The 16,810-nt window shown below is 66.2% G+C and overlaps 1 protein-coding gene across 3 annotated transcripts in view; it reads left to right on the top strand.

Moving 5' to 3' along the window:
* The window catches only part of ZC3H3 (zinc finger CCCH-type containing 3), a 48,647-nt gene that overhangs the window by 5,222 nt on the left and 26,615 nt on the right, over positions 1 to 16,810 (top strand). For all 3 annotated transcript variants that reach the window (XR_011468259.1, XM_070392462.1, XM_070392463.1), the window contains exons 2-4: positions 878 to 2,216; positions 3,206 to 3,402; positions 15,611 to 15,764. Coding sequence is in view for 2 of the 3 variants with exons in the window: in XM_070392462.1 (XP_070248563.1) it covers positions 878 to 2,216; positions 3,206 to 3,402; positions 15,611 to 15,764 (1,690 nt within the window). In the remaining variant the exon portion in view is untranslated. The remainder of the gene's footprint in view (positions 1 to 877; positions 2,217 to 3,205; positions 3,403 to 15,610; positions 15,765 to 16,810) is intronic.

Below are 16,810 nucleotides of genomic sequence, written 5' to 3'. Positions count from 1 at the left end.
TGTGTGGACGCGGCTTTTTTGGGCTGGGAGGGTGTGGTGCCCGGGATTGGGGGGCTGGGGGGCTGGCTGCTCGTTGGGCTGAAATGCCCGCAGCCCTGGCGGCCTCCTGCGAGGACAGTTGTCCGGGGCCTCCTTGGAAAGGCCGTGGTGGCCGTCAGCCCCTGCCCCGGGTTCTCCCCGCGGGCCAGGCCTCGCCTCCCGAGGAGGACGCTGTGACATTCTTGTCAAGTGCTGCGTGCCCAGCGCTGTCGGTCATCGAGCACCCGTTGTCCTGTGTCGCCCCAACCCCTCCCCATCCGCGGGCAGCCAGAGGGCCGAGGCATGCAGCGTAGGCCTTGCTGGTCTTTTCATGCTGAGAGACACTGATCTTTTTTTTAAAAAAAAATATTTTTATTGATTTCAGAGAGGAAGGGAGAGGGAGAGAGAGATAGAAACGTCAGTGATGAGAGAGAATCATGGATTGGCTGCCTCCTGCACGCTCCCTACTGGGGATGGAGCCCGCAACCCAGGCTTGTGCCCTTGTCCGGAATCGAACCCGGGACCCTTCATTCCACCGGCAGACACTCTATCCATTGAGCCACACCAGCTATGGCTTCAAAGGATTGTGGACCCAGAAAATAGGGAACATGATGCCACAAGGGTGCATGATCAGGATGGGCAACCAGAAACAGGACTGGAGTAGATCTGATGGGGAAAGGCTCAGGCGAAAGACAGGCCCAAGAGGATCGGGCTCAACTGTCAGTGGGTCTCCGCCGCGGAGGGGCTCAGGAGAGAGATGGGGGTCTTTGGGGTGTCTTGTCAACTGATGCCCCCCCTCCCCCCGACTGTTGCTAATTTTGCTCTGAGCCTCCGGTCAGCCTGTGATTCTGTCTCCTAGGTCTGATTGATGACTACAAGAACCTCCATGGCAACACCCCAGGCCCCTCAGCCTCTTGCCGCTGGCAGCCGCCCGTCTACAACAGCAGCAGGGCCTTTGGGGCTCGCTACCCTCGTCCCAGCCGGAGGGGCTTCTCCACGAGCCATGGGCCTGCGTGGCGCAAGAAATACTCCCTTGTGAATCGACCCCCGGGACCCTTGGACCCACCTGGCGACTCCTTGGACCCACCCAGTGATTCCTTGGACCCACCCGGGGACTGTGCTGCGCACCCCACCCTTGGGGCTGGAGGCAGCCAGGACCCCACCCCCCAGCAGTATGTCCTGGAGAGGCAGGTCCAGCTCAGTGCTGACCAGAGCATGGTCATCAAGATCAAACCCCCGTCCCAGCCCGGCGTGGCTGGTGCTGCAGGTGCCCCCCGGGGCTCCTCGAAAGAATATGAGGACCCTCCTTGGAGCGACCGCAGGCCTCGGGGAGGGGAGGGCGAGCCCCCTGGCGGGCAGCGCCCGCCCTCAAAGCCAGGAAGGGCCAAGGGGGCCGACAGCACAGAGGACTGCCAGCTGGTCTGCCAGAAGGAGGCCGGCAAGCCCCGGGTGGTGAAGTCTGTGAGCAGCTTGAGCGACAGCCCCTCGGAGTCCCGGCGGACGGTCAGCGAGAGCGCCATTTCCGTCAAGGCCCGCCTCCTGCCTCCCCCCGGGCCCCAGCGCGGTGGCGGGGCCCTGACTGTGAAGGTGAGCTCGCACCCTGTGGCCAGCTGTGCTGCACAGCTCCTTGGGGACAGGAGAGCCGATGCCGGCCACCCCGATCAGCCAGCTCACTCTGGCTCCGTGGCAGGCCCAGCCCGACCAGCTTCTGGACCCAGGCAGGCCCCGGAGGCCTCGCTGCTGGTGTCCTGTCAAAACAACAAGTTCCAGAAAAACAACTACAAATGGGTGGCTGCTTCGCCGAAGAGCCCCCGGGCCCCTCGCAGGGCCCTCAGCCCCAGAGCAGCTGCGGAGAACGTGTGTACAGCGGAGCGAGCCGAGAAGCTGCAGCCCAGAGCCGACCCAGAGACCAAACCCAAGAAGCCGGCCGTGTGCCCCACGGGGGCTCCCCGCAGCAAGTACAAGTGGAAGGCCTCCAGCCCCTCGGCCTCCTCCTGCTCCTCCTTCCGCTGGCAGTCGGAGGCTGGCAGCAAGGACCATGCCTTCCAGCTCTCTCCAGTCCCTTCTAGGTCCCCCCCGGGGGACAAGCCAGCAGTGGGACCCAGTGGCTTGAAGCCCCTCTTCAGTGAGACCCCAGGGCTCTCGGCTTACAAAGTGAAGAGCCGCACCAAGATCATCAAGAGGCGGGGGAGTGCCAAGTACGTGTCCCGGCCGTACGGGTCCTGAGTGGGCAGCGGGGCTGGGCCCGGCACCCCCTCCTGGTGACTCAGCTGGTGGGAGGGCCCGCCTGCAGTGATGGGGGAGGGGGAGGGGAGGTGAAGCATCACCTGCCGCCTCCTGGCCTCTGCCTGGTTGAGCCTGAGTGAGAGGGGAGCTTTGTTAGTAGGGATGAGGCCGGGCTGCTGCTGAGTGCGGGGGCTCGGCAGGGGCAGGGCCAGGCAGGGCAGGTGGAGGCTGGTGCCAGCAACCCCCCTTCTGCTGGAGAGGCTGCTGGGCAGCTTCCCTTTGGGCCCGGGATCTGTGGGCAGGAGGCTCTGTGCCTGGCCCGGTGCCGGCTAGACACACGCAGGGTTGTAGTGTGCCTGTGGGAGGAGCTGTCCACCCTGGGAGGAGAGCTGCCCACCGTGACCACGTGTCCCCTCCCACCCTCCACCCTGTGGATTGAGGAGGCTCAAAGATGGCACATGGCCTGGCGTGAGGCCTGGGGTCAGGTGGCTACTGCTGGCCATGCAGAGGGCCTACCTCTGCCCTCAGACATGGCGCATGCCCATCCTCATGTGCGTGCCCCTCTGCGGGTCCTTCCCGCCGTCTGACCCTGGGTGACTCCATCTTTTTCTGGATGGTGGCAGCCTCTGTGTCAGGAGGGAACAGCCCCTCCTGCGGAGAAGGCGGGATGCGCCTCTGCACACCCTGTCTGCTCTGCCCCCACCCCAGCTCCTCTGGAGGCTCTTGGCCTGCGGAGGGGAGGAGACAGACTGGGTGGGGCCAGGGCTGGGTCACTCTGCTCTGCTCCCCACCTGCCCGGCTCGGATCCTGGGATCCTCCCGCTGTGGCTGGGAGCCTGCAGGCCTGGTGCTGCCGAGGCGGGAACTCCTGGGGCCGCTTCCATGGGGCTCTATCCGAGTGGGCTGGGGGGGTCGCCCTCCGTGGGGAGGGCCTGTTGAGAGCTGCCGCTTTGTCTCCGCAGCCTTCCTGGGGACAAGAAGAGCAGCCCCCCGCCAACTGCCACCGCCAAGAGCCAGTTCAGCCTGCGCAGGAGGCAGGCCCTGCGGGGGAGGAGCGGCCCTGTCCAGAAGAAGACTCCCCCCAAGGGCCTGGTGCAGGTCACCCGGCACCGGCTGTGCTGCCTGCCTCCTGGCCGCACCCACCTCCCCGTCAAGGAAGGTATGCGGACAGGAGGGGCACTGGGAGGGGGCTCTGGGAAGCCTCAGCTGGCCCCACGCTGGCCCAGCTGCATTCCTGTTGGTGGAAGGAGTGGGAAGTGGAGGAGAGGGTGGCTGCCCAGCCGTCCTGAAGGAGGAGGCCTGGGAGGGCCGGCTTTGCCCGCTGAGCTGAGTCACTGGTTCCTGGCCAGCCTGAGGGGAGCGTCGTGGGCGTGGCCCGCGTGAGGTGCTGGCAGCACACGGGGACTGCTGGCACGGGCGGGCGGGCGGGGCTCGTGGTGGAGGTCTGGGGCCGTGGAGAGTGGGCACGGGGGAGGCAGGGGTCACTCGATGCCGTCCTGGAGAGCCAGGCTCCCTCCCCACCCCCCCACCGGGCGCACTGGTCCTGTGGTCCCCTTTCCCTCCCCTTGGAGCAGCGGGGAGCGTGTGGTGGGACTGCCGGGCCGACGCCTGTGAAATACGGAGGCAACAGGGTTTGGGGCTGAGCAGGCGGGGCCCCAGCCAGTTTGACTTGGGACTTGCGCCCACTGAGCAGGTGGAGGCTGCGCTCTCCCCTCAGGACTGTTGTGCCAGGGCCCAGCTCGGCGTGGAGGAGACTGGCGGGCGCCTCAGGGAGGGCCTGTGGGAGCTGCCACTAGAGGGCAGGCGTGGGCCCCGAGGCCGGAGGCCAGGCTGCAGGGCTGGTTGTCCCCCTGCCCTTTGGCTGCCACGTCCGCCCGCCCGCCCGCCCGCCCGCCCGCCCGTGTGCCTGCGAGTGTGGACTTCGTGGCGAGGTGACGGGAGAGGGCGCCCCCTGTGGTGCAGGTGGGGGAAGCCCAGTCCCAGCCCCACGCCCTGCCGTGCGGCCGGGTGCCCAGCAGAGGGCGCTCTTGCCCCTCCTATCCCTCGGTCCCTCTTTTTTCTGGTGATTGATTGCCTAATTTCCTGTTTATGTGAAAGAAAGCAGATATCAAGTAATTTGCAGCAATAACCTGCTAATGCGGGGCCAGTATCGAAACTCCCCTGTTCATTTCAAGTGGCAGATAAAACACTAATACATAATTATCCTTGCAAATTGGATTGTTTTAAATAACCAAAAGGCTGCGGCCAGGAGAAGGCCAGCCCATCTCCCTGGAGTGGCTGTTGCGGTGTAATTGCCGCGTTCAATCAATTTCCCTGGCATTAGAGATTCCATCACAATCAACATTAAGCTTTATTCATTGTGATGGCTGAGAGCCGGGCCATTTCTCCTCTTTTTCTTAACTGGCAAAATTAATCAGGGAAAAGATTTTAAACATTTACCCGTGCGAAAGAGGTCAGCTCCGCCACTATATTGCTCAGCAGATAAGGGGCTAATAAAAAGAAAATTGAATTACTAATGATCACCAGGAACAGAGTGTATAAAACCTGGCAATCGCCGGTTCAGGGAAAGGGAGAATCAATTTTCCTGGGACAAGGTGTGCTCATTTTTTATTTTGGCGCATGTTATCAGCAGTTTAATTTGAGAGCGCATAAACAGGAGGAAACAGTTAGGGAATAATGAGCCCGGAGGTGTAGCGTGCTGCAGGATATATGCTGTACACAATTTATTTGGCACAACAGATAATCGCTTTAATTGAATTCAAAACTGCATTGTTCAGCAGGCTGGGGCCCAGGCGCCTGGGGATGGAGTGGTGAGGGTTCCCTCCGCCTCCTCGCTCCCCTCCTCGCTCCCTGCCCTCCCACGGCCTGGCTCTGTGGGCCCAGAGGGCTCAGTCAGACTTTGACTGGGTGGGGGCCCTGGGCCACCATGTGCTAAGGGAGCTGAGGGCCTCGGTTTCACTCTGCCGTCAGCTGTCCATGGGCAGCTGGGGGACGGGAGAGGGTGCCTGAGGAACGGCCGGGAGCGCTTGCTGATGGCTGCACAGGGACCCCGTGGGGCCTGTCTCGGGTGGGCAGGCGCTGGAGGAGGCAGGAGAGGAGAGAGCCTTTCCTAGACCTCAGCAGTGGTTTCCAATTTACCGCCCGTGTAATTGGGGCAATTAGCAACCCAGCCAGGGGTGCTCACGGCCCCACGGCCCCACGTGGGAGCCGACTCTCAGTGCAGTGCAGCACCCGGGGGTTCAGGGCCAGCTCCCAGACTCCAGCTCCCAGACTCCGCCTCCTCTGGCCTCGCTGGGCCCAGTGCTGTCCCTGGGGCACCCTGATGGCATAGGCTGCACCTGTGCCCCTGAGCCTGGCTCCCGAAGGCAGAGAGGGTGCTGCCCAGCTCCCGCACCCAGGCCGGTCGGAGAGCTGTGTCCCTGCCTGCTCTGTGGGGCTGGCAGCCCACCGACCCCTGAGCCCCAGGCTCGGGGCTTCATGGTGACAGCAGGTCACACGATTCCTCCAGCAGTGGGCAGCGTGTGCTGTGGCGGCCAAGGAGAAGCCATGGTGGGCGGTGGGTTGTCAGCTCCCAGAAGTCGCTGGGTGGGAGGTCCCATGCCCGCCTGCCCCAGACAGTGGACACCTGGCCATAGCCCCACCTCTTCTCCTTCCCCTGCCTGTCCCAAGCCGGGCTCTGCCTGCGAAGCCCCAGACTGCACAGTGTGGTGGGGGAGGGTGTGGGCCTGGCCAGCTGCTCACCACTGTGGGGCTGGGCTGTGGTGGACAGGAGGGCCCAGTGTTCATCTCTGACCAGCCCTGTCCCTCTCACAGGCTGCACAGCGATCCTGGCGGAGGCAGCAGCTGCACTCACTGGGGAGGCGGCCCAGGACCTGCGCTGGGCACTGGGCAGCCCTGTGTGTGGCCTGCACTGGCCTCAGGGCTTCAGGAGGGTCAGTGGGTGGAGGGAGCCTTGCCCTGAGTTCCCACAGAAAGGAGGCATTGCCTCACCGACGTGCTTTCCCAGGGTGCTGTGGGGTGGTCAGCAGCTGGGCTAACTGGCTCTGCGCGGTGGGAGCAGAGGTGCCTCGAGCTCAGCAGGGCCGGGGCCGGGCTCCCAGGTGTCCTGTCAGCTCCCACAGGTGCTGGGAAGCAGCCCGTCCTGTTCTCCTCTTGGGGCTTCCCAGGTACTGACCAGCCGGGCAGGAGCCTGCAGGCTGGTGCTGGCCCGGCCCTGCCCCTTCCCTGGCTGTGACTGCCCGGGGGTTGGCCTGGGGCTGCTGTGTGGCCTGGGGATTCTGTGACCCCCACGCTCGCCTGCCCCCCTCATGCTCCCCTGCCCCCCATGCTCCCCTGTCCCTCCATGCTCGCCTGCCCCCCTCATGCTCCCCTGCCCCTCATGCTCCCCTGCCCCCCCATGCTCACCTGTCCCCCCTCATGCTCCCCTGCCCCCTCATTCTCGCCTGCCCCCCCATGCTCCCCTGCCCCCCTCATGCTCGCCTGCCCCCCGCCTCATGCTCGCCTGCCCCCCTCATGCTCGCCTGCCCCCCCATGCTCCCCTGCCCCCCTCATGCTCGCCTGCCCCCCGCCCCATGCTCCCCTGCCCCCCCATGCTCGCCTACCCCCCTCATTCTCGCCTGCCCCCCCATGCTTCCCTGCCCCCCCATGCTCGCCTGCCCCCCGCCCCATGCTCGCCTGCCCCCCCATGCTCGCCTGCCCCCCCATGCTCCCCTGCCCCCCTCATGCTCGCCTGCCCCCCGCCCCATGCTCCCCTGCCCCCCTCATGCTCGCCTGCCCCCCGCCCCATGCTCCCCTGCCCCCCCCATGCTCGCCTGCCCCCTGCCCCATGCTCCCCTGCCCCCCTCATGCTCGCCTGCCCCCCGCCCCATGCTCCCCTGCCCCCCTCATGCTCGCCTGCCCCCCGCCCCATGCTCCCCTGCCCCCCCATGCTCGCCTGCCCCCCGCCCCATGCTCCCCTGCCCCCCTCATGCTCCCCTGCCCCCCCCATGCTCGCCTGCCCCCCGCCCCATGCTCCCCTGCCCCCCTCATGCTCCCCTGCCCCCCTCATGCTCGCCTGCCCCCCCCATGCTCCCCTGCCCCTCTCATGCTCGCCTGCCCCCCGCCCCATGCTCGCCTGCCCCTGCGTGTGCAGTGGGTTCAGTTTCCTACAGCAGCACCATGAGGGCGTGAGAGCAGTTAAGCCTGGAGTCCTGCTTTCGTCAGGGAAAAGAAAATGCTGAGTTAGGGGCTCAGGAGGCAGGCACCACAGTCCTGAGCTTTGCATAAATTACAGGCCTGTCGGAGGCTCTGGTTTATGTTTCCCGGGGCTGCGCTAATTATTTTCCTGGAGCCGGGCAGGAGTCTCGTGTGCGTCCCGAGCACGTGTGCCCAGAGCCGAGCGATGCCCGGCAGGCTCGGAGCCTCAGTGCAGCCGCGACCTCTCGGAGCTGGGCCGGGAAGCAGGGGTGTGTTCTCAGGGTGCCTGGAGCTTGCACCCAGGGGCCTGGGGAGCACCCTCCTAGGGGGCTGGGTCCCAGGTAGGGATGGCGTGGGCTGTTCCTTGTGTCTGACAACGGAGGTGGAGTGCCCAGGATGTCACACCTTGTGTTCTGGCCCCTGAGTCAGGGCCTCCTGGCCCACCCAGCTCTGCCCTCTCCCCTCAGGGCTCTCCCTGCAGCGCCCCCCACCCCTGTGGTCTGTCCCACCGGCTCTCCTGGGCCCAGCCCTCCCACCCCCAGGGCAGGGCGTGGCCAGACCTCCACGTGGATGTGGGTCTTGGTCCCCTGGGGGCGGGCCAGATCCTGGTGAGCAGGAAGCACCAGGCCCCTTGGCGTCTCCTGCCCAGCGCAGGGCTGGTCAGCAGGGCTGTGGGAGGAGGCAGCTCGAGCCCACAGGGCACCTTCTCGCTCTGCTACTCGCTCCTCTGTGCCATCCCTGCCCTGGTAAGCTGGCGGTCACTAAATGTCACCTGCTCCAGGCAGTGTGCTGGGCACGTGGCCAATGGGCCAGCCTGGTGAGGCCCGGTCAACCTGGGGACAGAAAGGGTGACGGCAGCACAGACGTGACTCTGGGGGCAGAGAGAAGACAGAGGGACTGGCCAGCTGGCCAGGAGGCTGGGCAGGGCTTCCTGAGGCCCAGAGAGTGGAGGAACCTGGGTGCGGGGAGGGGCTCCTGAGCAGGTGCACAGCGAGGACGAGGTCGGTGGTGTTGGAGCAGGCGTGGCTTTCCTTCACCTGCTGGTGCCTGAACGAAGGGGTGGGACACAGCGTGCAGGAGCCAGGCCGGAGGCCCCAGATCATCTGACGCTAACTTCCTGCCCCACCTCCCACAGCCTGCCAGGCCTCCCAGGACCCCACCCCTGCCTGCTGCGCTCTCTGTGGTGCCGCCCTGGGAAGTGCCCACGTGGACCCCAGCACTGTCGGCGCCATGAGTGCTGCTGCTGGGCTCTGGGCTCTCGGGAAGCGGCCGGGGGGCGGGGGGGGGGGGCAGGGAGCCACGCTGCTGGTTGAGTGACTGCTGTGCCAAACCCTGTGCCCAACCACCCCCTTCCTGAGGCGGAGATGAAGCTGCGGGCCCTGGGCCTCCCTGTGTGGGCAGCAGTCTGCACCTAAGTGTGGGCCTGTGCACCCTTGTGTGGCCTGCTGGGCGCTCCTCCGGGCTGTGCCAGGCCCCAGGCTCCCTGCCAGTGTGGGCTGAACACGGCATCGGCACTAAGGGGACAGGTGGGAGCGGCGGCATGGGTGCTGCTTTGTGTCCCGCGAAGCCCTGGTGAGGCAGCAGCCAGGAGGGGTGCGGGCCGGCCGCCCTCAGCAGGGATCTGGTGCAGCGGGTGCCGGCCGGGCCAGGGGATCCCAGTGGGCGCGCTCCTTGGGGGTGCAAACGGCCAGGTGCAGCGCGCTCCTCAGGCCGGTGCCGAGGGGCTGGGCACCTGCTCTTCCTCCTCTGCACCTGGGGCCGAGGCAGGCCTCTGGTGTGAGGACGGCCGCACTGGCTGTGGGGCGAGCCGTGCGGTCCTGCCCCTCTGCCCGGAGGGGCCTGGAGGGGCGGGAGGAATCCTCAGTCTCCAGCCTGGCTCTCCTTGCCGCTTGTCGTTAAGGGGAGGTGGGGGGTCATTGTCTGTGTTGGGCTCAGGCTGCCGTCCCCACACTGTGCTGTGTCCTGGGCGGCTGTGGGCAGGGCTCTGGGCGCACCCCTGTCCCTGTGAGGGAGGGGGGTGAACAGAGTGCTGCCGGCCACACTGCCCTCCTGCCGCCCCCAGCACAGCTGCAGCCGGTGGGGAAGGGGCAGGGCAGTGCCAGCACCAGCCTGCAGGCTCCTGCCAGGGCTGGCCAGCACCTGGGAAAACCCCAGGAGGAGTGCTGGGCCGGCGAGGACGGGACACCCCGGGAGCCCCGGCCTGGGCCTGCGTCCTCCTGCCTGCGCCCCTCAGCCTCGGGGCGGGAGCCGGGCCTCCTGGGCTGTGGCAGAGCTGCTGTGTCCCACTGGCCACGAGCAAGTCCTGGGCTCCCTGAGGGAGCGGCCTGGCCTGCTCCGTGTTGGCTGTGTGCTCGGGGTCGGTCAGGGAGGTGCCTCCGTGTGTCGGCCTGGGGTGGACCGCTCCTGGGCCAGCCCTGTGGCCCGAGAGCCGCGGGTCCCAGCCGGTCCCCTGGGCCATGCTGCAGACTCCGTGGCTCCTCGGTGAACTCGCGAGCTGCAGCCTCCCCTTCTCTCAGTGCACCCTGCGCTGCGCTGGGCTCCCGCAGCCCTTCTCCTCACTGTCCTCTCTGAATCTGAGGGATTGCATGGAGGCTGGGGCAGGGCCGTGGACGCATGGTGCCCTCCCACAGCCCCTGTGAGAGCAGCCAGCAGACCTAACCCCGACGGACGGACGGACGGACAGACGGATGGGGCGCTGTCTGAGGCAGGAGCCTGCTGGCCCCCGGAGTCCTGTGGAGTGAGGAGGGGCTGCTAGGGGCGCCTCCAGAGAAGCGTCAGAGCGGACGTGATGTGACTGAGACCTGGGGGCCCAGCTGAAGGACACCAGTGCCAGGAGACGACGGTCTTAGCTGCTCCAGGGGGGCCAGGCAGGCACTGCAGCAGCAGCGGCTGGGGTCCCGGGGCCCACAGCACGGCCAAGCTGCCCGGGCCGCGGGGGCACCGGCCGTGTGGGCACACTGCTCCGTGCAGACCCTGCTCACCGCCTGTGATGAGGCTCCGGGGCGCGCGCTGCTGCCTGGCACCGGCCCTGCCCTTGGGAGCCGGAGCGCGTGGCTGGGGCGCGCCGTCTCTTGCTGCAGCGTGCTCTGCCTGGATCCCCTCGCTTCCCGCCAGGCTGTCACCTCTGTCTTTGGGGTACCCTCCTGAGCCTGGGGGTGTGCTGGGGCTCCCTGCCCCCACAGAGCGATGGGGAGGGGAGGGGAAACCCACCCCCACAACCTACAGCGACTGTCAGGGAGCAGACCACCTGGTCCATGCAGACGCGAGATTTGGGGTCGGGGGAGCTGTGCGCGGTCCACGGCTCCTGCTTGGCGAGTGCAGGACGAGGCTCGTGCCACTCGAGTGGGTGTAAGGGCAGGGTCTCAATCTCCCTCTAACAGGCCTGATAGGCCGCAGCGGCGGCTGCGTCTCGGGCTGACAGTGTTGTCATTAAACACCAGGTAGCGTGGGACGGCCGCCCCGGGACAGGCGGCTGACGCGTTGTTTGTCATCGCGAGCTGCCTGCGCCGCAGCCTGCAGTGCTGGCGGGCTCAGGTGACGCGTGCCTGCCGGCTGCCGCTGTGACTTGATCATCGGTAAGCGTTTGTCAGGCTGATCCGGCGGATCGACGCCTCGGCTGCAGGAAGGCGGTGCCCAGCGCCTTCCCGCTTCTGGGCTGCAGGTGGAGCCCGCCCTGTCCTCCTCCCGCCGGCCGGCGAGAGGCCCTGGGCCGGGCAGGCCGCTGCCTCATCCTCCCCAGGAGGCGCTGAGGGCTCCCGCAGGGCCTGGTCCGCCCACCCCTCCGGCAGAGCCGTGTGCCCCCTTCACCCGTAGAGCCTTGTGCCCCCTCCTGTGGGAGCCGTGTGCCCCCTCCTGTGGGAGCCGTGTGCCCCCTTCACCCGTAGAGCCGTGTGCCCCCTCCTGTGGGAGCCGTGTGCCCCCTCCTGTGGGAGCCGTGTGCCCCCCTCCTGTGGGAGCCGTGTGCCCCCTTCACCCGTAGAGCCTTGTGCCCCCTCCTGTGGGAGCCGTGTGCCCCCTCCTGTGGGAGCCGTGTGCCCCCTTCCTGTGGAGCCGTGTGCCCCCTTCCTGTGGAGCCGTGTGCCCCCTTCACCCGTAGAGCCTTGTGCCCCCTTCCTGTGGGAGCCGTGTGCCCCCCTCCTGTGGGAGCCGTGTGCCCCCTCCTGTGGGAGCCGTGTGCCCGCCTCACCTGTGGGAGCCGTGTGCCCCCCTCCTGTGGGAGCCGTGTGCCCGCCTCACCTGTGGGAGCCGTGTGCCCCCCTCCTGTGGGAGCCGTGTGCCCCCTCCTGTGGGAGCCGTGTGCCCGCCTTGCCGGGCGGCCCCCCGACACAGGCCGAGGCCTCTGATGGCAGCAGCGCTTTTCTGCGTTTGAAGTGCCAGGAGCCATGGGCAAGCTCAGGGAAAGTGGAGTGATTTATTAGACTCATAAAAATTCATGCTTGCGATTCCAGCCACCCCGTCTGAAGCTTGTTAGAGCGCGTCCCTGGCAGCTCCCGCCGTGTTCACGCGGGGGTGGGGCGTGCGCGTCTCCTGCCTGGGCTGCCTTCGAGGCTCCTTTGAGGAATGGACGCTGCAAGCTCCGGAGTGAGTGTCCCGGGCGGGCAGGGCTTTGCTGTCAGCCTGGGCTCTGCCCTCACAGGAGGGAGCGGAGGCGGGCCCGGTGGCCTGCATGCTCCACCCCTGCAGCCGGGCTGGGCAGCGGTGTGTGCCCGGCAGTCCACAGGCGTGGCGGGGCCTCCTTGCTTTCCAGGCTGGTCCGTGGCAGTGGAGCCCCCGCCCTTCCTGCGACTGGAGCAGGTCTTCTGGGCCTGGCGGGCAATCCCTCTCCTTCCCTGGGCTCCGTCTCCCCCGCTGTGCACCTGGGAGCGCCGTGCCCTGCCCGCTGTGCCGTGAGGTGGGCACTAGTCTGTGCAAAGGAGATGGGGGGACAGAGGCTTCCACTGCTCCCAGCAAGGATGCTCCCCCTCCCACCGGCCAGAGCCAGCCTCCTGTGTCTCCCTTCCCACCGGCCAGGGCCAGCCTCCTGTGTCCTCCCCCTCCCACCGGCCAGAGCCAGCCTGCCCCATGAGCGTCCGCGCCAGCCTGGCTCCCTGCCTGGCACTGGCAGTGGCTGGCGGGGAGAGAGCCGCCCTGTGAGCACCCTGCCCACCCACCGGACCCTCTGCTGAAGCCCTCCCGCCGGCGGGGCTGGAGGGCAGCAGAGGGACAGTCCAGCCCAGGGGAGAGAGGGGGCCAGGTTGCCCCTCAGCCTCCTGGGGGACCCTGCTGCCCACCTTACGCTGAGAGGGCAGGTGCAGGGCACACAGCGTCTCACCAGCTCAGTAGAAGCTGGGCCATTGGTGCCCTCCGCCAGGTCCCGGACCGGATCCCCTTCCAGATGTTTACTCCCAGCAGTACGGGTGGGGTGCCATCAGGGTCCCAGCCCTGCATCTGGACCCGTCCAGCTTGGCTGAGCCCAGAACTGGAGGGCCTGGGGTGCAGGTGGTAGGGTGCAGGTGTGAGCCCCGAGGCCCGGGGGCTGACAGCCAGGCCCGAGGGGAACGACCACACGTGTGTGCACGCGCTGGGGACTGGGCCAGCTTCCCCTCGGTGGGGCGGGACACGGGGGGAGTGCTCCCGGGACCCCTCTGCAGCACCGAGCACCGGAGCCCACACCCCTCTGCCTTCCTCCTGATGCTTCCTGCCAATGGTGGCCCTTGGGGTCCCAGGATTCTTGTTACCCCCAAATGCAGCCCTGGTTTCACCGTCTCCAGGACCATAGGGATCCCTGAGGCGGGAGCTTAGACGGGACTAACCCTCAGCCATGCCCTGATGGACGGGCAGCCTCGAGAGCGCGGCTGGAGCCGAGCAGGGTTTGGGGGCCAAATCCCAGCCCTTGGCCTGGGTCAGGCCTTCCAGGAGGCACTGAGGCCCCGACCCCTGGGCCCTGCTCCGGCCCTGGGAGCAGCACTTTGCCTGCACGGCCATCCCCAGAGACAGGGTCCTGCTGGCGTGGCTTTTGCTCCGGCTCCAGCCGTGGGCCCTGAGGCCCGCAGGCCGGGCTCTGCTCGAGGCCCAGATGTGCCTGCTGCTGTTCAGTTTCTGCTCCATTTCCCAAGCCGCTCCGCTGCTGGGGAGAGGCTCTGACCCAGGACCAGGTGGGCCCTGCTCCCTAGGCTGCCCTGTGTCCGCCGGGACGGAGTGACTGGGGAGGGAGCGTGGTTTATGGGGCAGAAGTCCATGTGGCTTCAGACAAGGCTGAGCCAGGACGTGGCCTTTAGAGCTGCGGGTGGCGGGTGAGGTGGGGCAGTGGGCAGACACGGAACCCGGGTCAGGGTGGCTGTTGAGAAAAAGCGGATTGGCAGTAACTGGAGAAAGTGGAATCGCACGGGATGGAGGCCACACCGCACTGCCCCCTCCCCCCGCGGACTGGCCTGGCACCCTCTGGGCGTGGCTTGTCTTCTAGGGCGTCCCGGCTCCCATCTCACATGGAGAGCGACAGACAGCCGGATGCCGGGGGACTCACTGCGCGCCCCCCCCCCCCCCCCCCCCCCGCTCCAGCTTGTTTTGGGAGCAGCCTTCTCTCTCCTGGGCAGTGGCACAGGCAGCTCTTTGCACAGACGGCAGCTCTGGGTTCACCACCTCCTTGGAGAATCGTGGCGTTAGCCATTCATTTCTCCCCAGTTAGTGCCCTTGAAGTTCCATAAAGACCTGAACTCCTTCTCAACTCCCGCTCCTCAGTAAACAGTGCGAGCCGAGCCGTGACCTCCCTCTGCTGGCTCCGCCGAAGGGGACGGGGCTGGTACAGAGGCGGCTCCGGGCAATCACGTCCCCTGCTTCTCTGCCTTCTGCCCAGTGTGCTGGGGGCCTGGGGACCCTGCCACCCCACTTCGCACACCCCGCTTTGCCACCCCAGGGCTGGCGAGAGGGCAGTGCACGCTGGGGGCCAAGCCAGACGGCCTGGGCTCTGCCGCCTGCCTGCCTGCTGGTCCCATGGCTGCACCATGCTCAGAGGGCCCCTGGGTGCCCTGCCGGCTCCCCACTGGGCCAAGGCCGGGGCGTGGGAACCGGAGAGGCCCTGCTGATGGATGGGCTCATACTCCATTCAGATATGATGCCAGCAGTTTTTGTGGTTTGTCTTCCATTGCGGCAGTAAAGTTTTTAATTAGGAAAGCTAATGAGGTCGATTAGTCATTAGAAGTGACCTCTGCACGGCGGGGCGGAGGGCTGTGTGTGCGGGCCTGATAACGCGCCCGGCCTCGTCGGCAATAAAGGCACGAAGGGTTTGATTCGAGTGAAACGTGCCGCAGGGATACATCATGCGGAGAAAAAAATTACAGCCCTGGGAGTCCGTAATGAAGGGAATTAAACCAACATCCTATCTAAATAACATGATTATCTACACAGACCCTCAGCCGGCCGCGGGCGGGAGAGAGCGCTGCCTGTGGCTGCGGGGCAGGAGGGGAGCCGCCGGGCAGATCCCTGTGTGCCTTCTGGGAGGCCTCGCCTGGCACAGACGCCCCCAGCCTCTGCCCGCCTCTTCCCACTGATGGGCTGCCTGGCCGAGCTGCTGGTGTGGGGGTCTCTGTGGGCAGAACCCTGAGGAGCCCTGTGCTGGGGCCTTGTCGGCAGCCCCTGGGAGCAGAGCCCGAGGCGCTGTGCAGGCAGGTGGGGCGCAGGGGGAGCCCAGGCAGCCTGGCCGCGGGGGAAGCGGGGCATTAGATCAGTGATCTGGGCAGTGCAGCTGCAGATGATGACAGCAGGGCACCCAGACGTGCTCCTCGAGCTGTGGGGACATCGTCAGCATCAAGTGGAAGGGACTCGGGCACAGCAGGTCCTGCAATTGCGTGAGCCCTCAGCAGGCAGGAAGCCGGGTGTCGTCACCCTGCGGTGAACACAGATGTGGCCAAGTACACAAACCTGCGTGGGCACCTGGTACGGTGCCCCCTGCACTCCCAGCCTCCTGGGCCTGCCTGAGGGACCTCTCGCGGCCATGGTGCCGCCCTGGGCTTGGGGACATGGGTGCTGCTGCAGAGGACACTAGCCTCCTCCCCGCCTACCGCACGCGCATCCTGGTGGCTGGTCAAGGCTTAGGCCTGGGCCCGGCTCTCCTGGAGCCCAGGCTGCTGGGCTGGTGCGGACGTGCATGGCCTCGGGGGTCAGGCTGGAAGGTCCCTACAGCCTCCGCTGACCGCCCGTCTGGGTTTTCTCTGCAGCCTCCAACCTGAACGCCCTGCCGGCCCCGGCTACCAGCAAAGTGATCAAGACCCGGTACCGCATCGTCAAGAAGACCCCGGTGTCGCCTTTCAGCGCATCCCCCTTCCCCCTGTCCCTGCCTTCCTGGCGGGCTCGGCGGCTCTCCCTGTCCAGGTAGGAGGCCCTGCCCAGGCTCCTGTGGCCTGGGGCCGGGCTGGTGGGGCTCAGGGCTGCAGGCGGGCCTGAGGCCGAGGGCACCGAGCTCACCACTGGTCTCCTGTTTGCCGACTGGGATTGAGCTCATCTTTCTGTTCAGCAGCTTCTGCCCCAGATGCGTGGCACACCACGCAGACACGCTCACGCATGTGCTCATGCCTCCTGCATCGGCGAGCTATCAGCTGGCGCTGGAGGCTGTGGTGTCCCTCAGGAGGCCCTTGTGGTGAGAGGCTGGGCCCTGAGCAGCCCTTTGGGACCTGTGACATCTTGTCATCGGTACACTGACTGCTGAGGGCGGGAGGGAGGCCGCAGCCCGCCCCACGCCACCTGCCTCGGCTGAGAGTGTGGTGTCGGCCGCCCTCTGAGACCGCCTGGCTTGGGCTGTGGGCAGAGGGTGCGCCTGCGGCCTCCGCAGATGTGGGCACGCAGCCTGCCCTGGTGGCGCCCACTGCCCTCCTCCCGCACCGCCAGGCCCAGGGAACTTGGCCCTGCGCCTGCTTCTCTGGAGGCAAGAGCTGCGAGTATATTTTAAGTTAATTTTACTGCACTTTTTGTAATATTTTTGTTTTAAATAGATTTATAAGCATCTTGGGGGCTATTTCTACAAATTTATGAAGATAATTTTCACTCTCTCGATAAGGTTGAATTTACACCTGCTATTTCCATATTAATTCACAGTGCTAAGTGGGTCTAATTTCCTTCCGTTCTTCTGTCTGGTGAGCGTGGCCTTTTCCTAATGCAATTTCCCCCTCACTAAATCACTGTGATCGGGAGCCAGGATCGCGCTGAATTAACTTAAATTAATTTACTTAATAAGAGATCGTCGTGAATGAGGTTCAGATTTATTGGTTCTACTCCTGCCTCCCCTCCTGCCATAGGTATTCCGCCCACCTGCTGGCCAGGCCCCGCCTCCGGGGTGGTCCGTGGGCCTCTCCTCCCTCCCAGCCTCTGAGCACCAGCTGGGGCCTGGTGGGGGTGTCCATGGCCCAGTGGGTGAAGGTTCC

This window comes from Myotis yumanensis, unplaced genomic scaffold, assembly GCF_028538775.1.
Source record: "Myotis yumanensis isolate MYYU_CA2020_CCGP unplaced genomic scaffold, mMyoYum1.0.hap1 SCAF_15, whole genome shotgun sequence".
NCBI classification, from domain to species: domain Eukaryota; kingdom Metazoa; phylum Chordata; class Mammalia; order Chiroptera; family Vespertilionidae; genus Myotis; species Myotis yumanensis.
This window is presented reverse-complemented; position numbering and strand designations above follow the sequence as displayed.